The sequence below is a fragment of the Atta colombica genome, unplaced genomic scaffold (assembly GCF_001594045.1).
Source record: "Atta colombica isolate Treedump-2 unplaced genomic scaffold, Acol1.0 scaffold311, whole genome shotgun sequence".
Taxonomy (NCBI): Eukaryota; Metazoa; Arthropoda; class Insecta; order Hymenoptera; family Formicidae; genus Atta; species Atta colombica.
Window position 1 is genome coordinate 312,772 of NW_017259417.1, and position 9,252 is coordinate 322,023.

General features: G+C 27.8%; 1 protein-coding gene across 1 annotated transcript in view; it reads left to right on the plus strand.

The window, feature by feature from the left end:
* Positions 1-1,070: 1,070 nt before the first annotated feature.
* The window catches only part of LOC108690319 (lysophospholipid acyltransferase 2), a 16,641-nt gene continuing 8,459 nt past the window's right edge, over positions 1,071-9,252 (plus strand). The window contains exon 1 of the mRNA XM_018197548.1: positions 1,071-1,432. Coding sequence (XP_018053037.1) covers positions 1,349-1,432 — 84 coding nt within the window. The 5' untranslated portion in view covers positions 1,071-1,348. The remainder of the gene's footprint in view (positions 1,433-9,252) is intronic.

The following is a 9,252-nucleotide window of genomic DNA, read 5'->3' on the forward strand; positions in this document are numbered from 1 at the left end:
TAAGTGTTCAAGATAATTTATACAAAGTTTTATTATGATTATCTATTTAGTTATTCTGTAAATAAATAAATAAATAAAATAATTTTGTTTATTTATAGAATAACTAATCTCTGCATGTAATCTCTGCAATAAAGCTTTATGTTATATCGTAAATCTTGAGTAGTTAAAGTACTTAAATAAAAAATTTAGATATATCTAAAATATCTAAAATATCTAATATATCTGTTCTTATTGAAATAATTTTTTATCCATGTAGAACATCGCCGCAAAATTTTTTCTAGTATTTTCAAATACAATATAAAACGATCTGTTATTTTTTCATAATTTTTTAAATATTTTAAAAATATATCCTTATCTATTGCGAAAATTGCAAAAATGTAGCAATTCAATTTAGTCCGTTCTATCTGTCCACAATCAGCGTTAAAAAGTTTAGGACACCCTATAGAAGAGAGAAAAAAATGGAAAATAACATTAGCTGCGCGTGCGTTTGAACTGTCATATTATCGATAATAAATTGTGATCAGTCACGCGATTAAGATTTTGATAAATTCTTCAAAAGCTCATTTCTATCTCTGCTGTTTCTACGCCACAGAATTATAATTACGTAGGTACTTATAGACACATTTTATTACGTCTATTTCTATAGCTCAATAATGCACTCTTTTGCATATACATAAATTGAAATGTATGTACATACTAATGGACATAATCCAATTATTAAACAAAATAACAAAAATTTTAAATATTAAACTTTCAATAGTATTTACAACTTTAAATAAATTCGTTTATGACTTTAAAAAAACTTAGTATAACAAATTTATCATTTGTATCATTAAAAACTTAATTAAATTTGTATTTTTGTTATTTTATCCAATAATTGGGTCATGACCGCTAACAACTTACACGTTGTTGATATTTTGCGAAAGCGAGAGAAAAAGTAGTGCAATGAGTGTAATTCAGTAATAAAAAAAAGAACTATTATGGCGTGGACTCGCTCGCAGCCGATTGGTCGGCGGGAACCGCGTGACCGGCGTGACGCGCTGTATGAGTAGTATGAGCGCCTCTGTCTGAATGCCGGTAGCAAACTACGATTTGCGAAGAGCCGGCTGTGTGTTGTTCAGTTTCAGATTTCACTTAGTTCGCAGTCGCTCGTCTGTAGGTGTACGTCGCGTTCGTGCGTTAGACACGCAAACTGGCACGGTGAAACGTTCCCTGAAAACTGAAAGTGACTGAAAGCCGCTGCTCGTCTCCAATTCTCCACCTCAACGTCCTCGCCGCTCGCCAGTGACGACCGGGTCTCGCGCGTCCGGCGGGACCACGACTGGAGCAACAGGATCAGCGAGTCTCCATGACAATGGCCGTGGACGATTATTATGACGGTTTCCGCACTTTCTCTTGGCTCGCGGATCTCGTTGGATTACCGATCGACCAGGTGAGACGCCGACATCGTCTACGAGAGAGAAGCGGTCGGCCGCGTACTTCTGAGCTCCAGCAGATTCCTGGGTAGCAACAGAGATGATATCGATCCTTCCATCGTGCATTTCCATGTTATACATTTTGCGAAAGCAAATTAAAAATTCGTACTTGATAAATTTATATTAGAATGCGACCACCCTCTCGATTGTTGTTGCGCCTCGATCATGTTTTCAGTCCAATAGTTTGCGATAGAAACGAGATGAGAATAAAAAACGAGTGATGAAGCATTTTAACAAATTACATACTTATGAGGAATTTAAGTATTTGAAAAAAAATTTATAGTCGTAGCTGGATGATTAGACAATTAAAGTTTTTGCGAATTGTGTTAATTTGATTGATAACTCTGATAGATAACTCATTTCTTCGATACTCGAGTTCGCGAATTTTTTTTTTTTTTTTTTTTTTTTATCAAATTTGCCATTTCCGACGAACTTTATAAAAAAAAAATTGTAGTCTAGTTTTTTCGCGATGAGATTATTCCTCTAGAGATAAAATATAAGCTCATCAGAGAAACTTCACAATTAAATAAAAAACTACTGCGAGAGGAAAAAAAACACTCGATTACAACTTGAAAGCTTTGACATTAGACAATTAACTTGACTTGAAAGGAAAATTTACACAACTGTAACTACGTTATTATGATACGATCCATTTAGCGTCAAGTGTTTCGGATTTGCATTGTAGCCATAAGTCATGTTCAGCAGAACGTTTCATTTTGCAATTGTTGCAAATACAAATTTTTTAAACTTTGAAATAGTCTTTAATTGATTAATTAATTAAATTCGATCTTCTGACTGGGCAATCAAATGTTCCGAAACACTTGGTAGCGCTAAATGAACCGTATCATTATTTATAACGCATATAAATTTTCCTTTCAAGTTAATTGCTTAATGTCAAGGCTTTCAATGCATTATAATCGAGTTTTTCTTTCCTCGTCGTAGTTTTTTATTTAATTTTGAGATTTTTAATCTAGATATTTGCGTTTTAAATTTGCGTGCGATAAAGTTTAAAACTATATACTATTAGAAATGCTTCCTTTACATGTAATGAAGCTTGTGACTATGAACGAAAATGATTTAATTGATAATTAAGTTACAATAATTACCTAAATGTAAGGATCATGTACATATATTAAATTTGAAAAAATACATCAAATTTCATATACATGTATAACACAATATACTTTTCAGTTATAAATACATTAAATTTAATGTCAAAAAAGTTGAATTTAATTGTGTAACTTAAAAGTATATTAAATTTCATGAAATTTTTAACAAAGATTCTCTTTTCTATATTTTTTTTCTACATTCTCTTCTTAATTAATTAATTGTGAATTATATAAAATACGTCATTCCTCGATCTATTGCAGGAAGAAAGAACGAAAGTGTGGCAATTTGTATGTAGATCTGTTTTCTTATTGTTGTTTGGACTGCGTTAAAACTTTCCTTCGAAATTTCAAATGTGTACCTATTTTACTTTTAATCGTTTCTACTAATGTGGAACTTTAACTTTAATCTCGATTTAACTTATTTTTTATCTTTTTCTTCATTCAATTCAAAATTAGAAAACGTTAAAGAGTAAATTGAACCGAAATTAAAATTAATCTGTGTTAATAGAAATAGGCATTTTAGTACCAAAAACTATTCATAATCAGTTATATTTAAAACTATCACAGATTTCATTACTATAAGATTCTTCATCTTAAGATTTCTTAAGATTTCATAAATCAATCAGAGAGTCATATTAACATCTTAAGACATTATTTAAGACGGTTTTAAAATAAGAACGAATTATGAATACCGTCCGTAAAGCAGTATTAGCATCTTAAAACATTACTTAAGATGATCTTAAAATATGAATGAATTATTAGTTCTTTATTAGTACTTACGTAGGTATGTGAAGTGAATATATGTTTAAAATTCGCGAAAGCGAGAAGGAAAGTTGTAGAGAGTACAGAATGTAGGAATAATAAAACAAATCTAAAGAGTGTATACTAGTTCAGGATAATGATCATATTACTTTTTCCCTAAAGAAACGTACAAAAGGAAACGTGAAAATTATTATTGAAAGTATTATTATTGAAAGTAATGGAGAAATTATTTACTTTTTCCGCCCTAAGAAAAAAGTTACATGATTGCTTTTTAATTCTACAGAAACACATCTCATAAAAAGATATAGTTCTTTTCTAATTTAACACATCACGTTTATATAAACTTAAGCCATCTCATAATTGCGTCGATGACGTAAGCGTCAACATCGGAAGTTGCATTCATCATAACTGCGCAGATATTTCGTTCTGTATCACCCTTATTGTTAGAGTCAAGACAAACAACCGCGAATATTCTGAACATTCGAATTATACGCCTTTTTCTCGGATTTTTCTACGTATGCTCAAACGCCTTGATATCAAATTTTAGTGGTTAAATTCATGCGCCTCGTTTAAGTGCATCGATTTAAAAAATTCGAAACTATTTGGCGCTGGTTATCTCATCTTTAAATAAACTGTGATAATTTACCTACTGAATAAACAAAAAAGAATAAAAACATAAGATAGTGAGTAAAGTTTATCGAAAAGTGGAACAACTTAGCCTTGATCGATCGATCCGACGCGCAAAGTTAAATTGATTGAGAGAGATTAAATTGATTTTATCACTAAAACGATAACAAACAAACTGTTCACTTAAAATACTGTAGATGACTTCAATCAAACTCCGATTAACTTAATTGGCGGTTAATTTAGCCGACAGGATTATTTCCTGCAAATTTTCTAATTATATCATTTATCATTCATAATCTAACTTTCTTCTAAATAAAGCATTAATTATGCTGTTTTACAAAACTGGATATATACACACACACACACACACACACACACACACACACACACATATATATATATATATATATATAATAAATGCAAAACATATTCATATAGAGGAGATTTTTATTTTAAAATATTGTAAAAGAATATTAATTAGCAATTTATGAATAATAAATACTCTCTGTCCTATAATATAAACAAAAAATTTTGTTCGTGATTTTAGGCTGATATTCATAGTTCGTATTCTTATATATAAAGGTCAAATATCACGAGCGACGTTTATTGAAGCATACATTAAGAATTAAATATTCCGATTAATATTTATAAGGAAAAAACTAGTTTAATTTTTAATGCATGTTGTAATAAACTAGTTTATTTTTAAAGATTCAATAAACATTGCTTGTGTTATTTAATCTTTCTAATTATTAATTTTTACTCAGCAATCTCGAGCTAGAAAATTTATATATTATAATTTTTTTATAAATGATATCTTTTTTTGCCAATATTTTTTGCACTCACTGTATATAAATTTTCACTGAAATATTATTAAGCATCAAGATTATATTGAAAAGGTATTTTTCTATTTATTTAATTGTATTAATATCACTTATCATTGATTAATTATTCTATTATAAGTATTAATACTTATAGTAACTTAATTATTCTATTACATATATGAATAATAACTTAATTTTTAATAATTTAATATTAATGATTACTGTTAATGATTTATTATATTAATAATTTGTACTATTCGATTATACGAAAAGTTTATTTCAAAACTTCTATGTAAGTTCCGGACAAAATATTTTATTCAAAAAATATTAATAATTGAGTTATTATTATTAGTAAATTATTTTGTTAATATATCAGAATAATTAATGCTTTATCGATATATTGCTAAATTAATCGACGATTAGGTTAAAAATTCAGAATTTGTTGAGTTCCGCACTCGAACCGTTCTGAACTATGACGTACGAATTGTCTAAATAGTATAGTCCTGAGCGTACTAAAATTGATGCAATTTTGTGGCAAAACATTTACAAATTTGCGAACGTCATTCTATGCCATTCTATGGAACTGTTTTAACAATATATTACATTGTAAATATTCGAGAGCTATGAATATTTTGTTTCGGAATAAGAAATAAGTCTACGGGCAGTTTTATTTGAAATGCTTATTGTTTAATTTAAAAAGTCCTTGATTCTTTCGTTATTGCGATATAAAAGTTTTTTTTTTTTTTTAAATTGTAAACATTATCTTGAAAAGGCAAATGTAGTGGAGAGAGGCAAGGAATGCATAAAAAAAATACATGACAAAATACATAACATGATAAGAGAATGCATGGCACAAATAGACAAAAATGTTAATTTACGTGATGATAAGAATATTACGAATCAAACTGGATTATATATTCCGATTTTGCTAATAAAATTTTACCTTGAGCAAATTGGACGACCGCACCTCTAACTAAACTATCAATTTAAGTTGATTGAAGCGTGATCGAATAAAATGCGTCTGATCTTTATGGAAGTAAAACGTGTGAAATATATAGTGACGTTAGTATTCTCTTTATATTTGTGTCAAATCTTAAGAATGTTCGATAGATCTTTCAAAATAATAAAAAAATATGTAATAAGTTATTCTAAATCACATTTAAAAGTAATACAACAAATTTTTAATGACGGTTTACTGTTTAAATTATAAGTTATTTCAATAAGAAAGATTCCTTAATCTCTAGATAGAAATGTATGGAATTATAAAATAAATGACAAAAATGTTCTCAATTTTTAATATAAACACTTTATTCAAGATTATTTATGTAAAGTTATATTACGATGCAGAAATTAGCTGTCCAGTAAATGAACAAAATATATATTTGTTCTAAATTTGAAATTAACTGGTGAATTGCAATGAAACTTTGCATAAGTTATTTTGAATACTTAAAGTATTTAAAAAAACATTTAGGAGTTTTCGTTATTATTCTTTCAATTTCTAACAATAATATAATAAATAAAATAAATAAACTATAAAAATGTATTGTTCAATCAAAACAGAATGTTATGCATACAACTTTCATAAGTATATGTGTGTGTGTATATATGTATATATGTGTATATATATATATATTTATATAGTTTTTTAAAAATATATATTTATTAATATGCTATATATGACGCTATCGAACATCCTTAATGTCGATAATGAGCTTAAAATTAAGGAGAGAATTGAAGGGAAATTCAAACTTCATCAGGAAACGAAATATATAAAGTAATGGATTTGTAAATACGATATTTATTTGTTCAAGAGGTACAGTTTTTTATACTTATCAAACGAATCTGGAGATGTAAAATACGATAAAAGAGATAAATAAACTGATACAGATCTTGAGAAAAGAAAAAAAAATATCGATATTTGATTCGATTCGATTTTTTTTTAAATAATTATCTTGAGATGTAAGATAAACAATCATTGATAATAAAAGCTCTAACAAATCAATAAAATGACCAAACGCAGACCAAACGAGAATTAATGCAGATATCGGAGCGCAGTATCTAGATATTTATTGTTAAATGTTACATAAATATCGCAATCGTAAACATTTCAATTATGTTATAGATTTAGTTTTCTTCAATAGAAGAAAACTTAAATATTGTGTGGATCTTATATATGTTTGTATACTTATGTGTTTTATTTACTTAAATATTTTCTGTATTCTCTTTAAGTTTTTTTCTAATTTAATATTAATTTCTATATTTTTTTTAAACTGAAGAGGATCAAACTATAGTTAAAATATTTGCGATTGCGATTTAAATAATATTCTAACAAAAAAATGTCTAAACACTGCGCTCGTCTGCGCTCGACAGCTCTATATTTTTTAAATTTCTGTTTTTGTTGATCTTCAGAAAAATTTGAAAGAATTAATCACAAGATTAATGATTGAGGATTAACCATGATTTTCATAATGTGTGCGTGGGCATGAGCGTGAGCGTGAGTGGGAGGGAGAGAGAGGGAGAGAGAGAGAGAGAGAGAGAGAGAGAGAGAGAGAGAGAGAGCGATCAGTTCTATATACAAAAATATTTCTTAATCTATTGCTACTTATTATGTTCTTCACTTGTTATAATTTATTAAAAGCGAAAGAAGTCTAATCGGCATTGATAATTTGTTCTTATTTTAAGATTTATATTAAGTAATGTCTTATGGGCTTTCTACAATAATTATTTAAGTCTTGAATCATAAAACATTAACCAATCACAGTCGAATGTGAGAAGAAAAATCGATTATAATTGGTTAATTTCATATAGCTTAAGACATTATTCAAAGCTTAGGTAATGACTTATTGTAGAAAGCCTACTAAAGATATGACTTGTGATTATAACATCTTAAGATCATCTTAAATAAGGATCGATTATGAATAGCTAAATTTGTTATTAAATATAGTATTTTAAGCAGACGCAACAGGTAATAGATTTATTACACTGTGTTGCATAATTTTTACGAATCGCCTCGCATCGCCAAAAGTCGTAAGTAAAAATAGAAGATAGATGTGGAATTATATTATCTTTTTGCTACAAGAAAACAGTAACAATACCATTAAATTGTAACAAATTCATAACAAGCGGTCGGATTTTATGACGCGCTCTTTAAGAGAATAATCGTGCGCGCCACTAGTTTCTCTATGTTTAGCGAAATCCTTATCGTGCTATTATTAGCGGTGCGTCCTACTAGCAGAAAATGAGATCAGTTATTTAAATAGATATGTACTTAAAAATAACGTGATTAGAAAAAAAAAGGTAAATAGGAGGATAATTTCTATTTCTATTTATATAATTTCTATTTGTAACAACAAAAATATAAATGTCTTTAAAAGTCTTTTGAAAGGATAAACCTTGAAGAATAAATCTAACGTTGATTGTATTTTATCAATGCTTCATTATATTATATGTATACTAATGAATACAAATTGTCGATAATTTGTGTCCACTGATATAATATATTTAATGATAATTTTTTTGTAAGATACATGTTATCTAGATACGTAATTTTTTACGACTTCTTACAATATATATTATTGATCATTTAAATTATACAATGATGAAAAAAATGTTTGTAATTTCTAAATATTCCATATATCAAAAATATCTGCCACATAAATATTACTTTGATATGTCAGTTTTTTTATGATTTTAATGGCCAACAATATATCTTTTTTATGGTACTTTAAGATGTAAATTTTATATGCATATATATATATATACATATGTACACACACACACACACACACACACACACACACACACACACACACACACACACACACACATCAATTTTAATTTATTATTTTAACTTTATCATACAACGTCTTAAACAAATCATATAAAAAGAATTATATAAGCAACTTAAAACAAAATTATGAAATTTTTATTATTTTCGAAGAAATTACAAAGTTCTTCATTATCTATTGGGTTATCCGGAAAGTTCGTGCCACAAAAGATTTAAGTTTAATAAATGTATACTAAAATTTAAATCTTTTGCGTTTCAATTTTCCTTCAAAACCGGCACGAACTTTCCAGACAACCCAAGATAATGAAGAACTTTGTAATTTCTTCGAAAACAGTAAAAATTTCATAATTTTGTTTTAAGTTGCTTATATATCTAATACTTCTTTCAGTTTCATATAGACTTCATTAGTTTAAAATGAAATTTACAACATTTCATATTTTCATAAAAATAATAAAATTAGTTTCCATTAGAAAAAAAAATAATGTACCTAATTTTACAAATAAATCTGTGAACAGCAAAATATACCGGGAATATTTATTCCAATTTAATACGATGAGTTGAGTAACCACTAATGCAAAGATCAATGACCTCCTCATTCGCGTATCACGGCGTTGTTTGCGAAGTCGAATGATCTAGCACCTACATTAAGTATATGTATATATATATATATA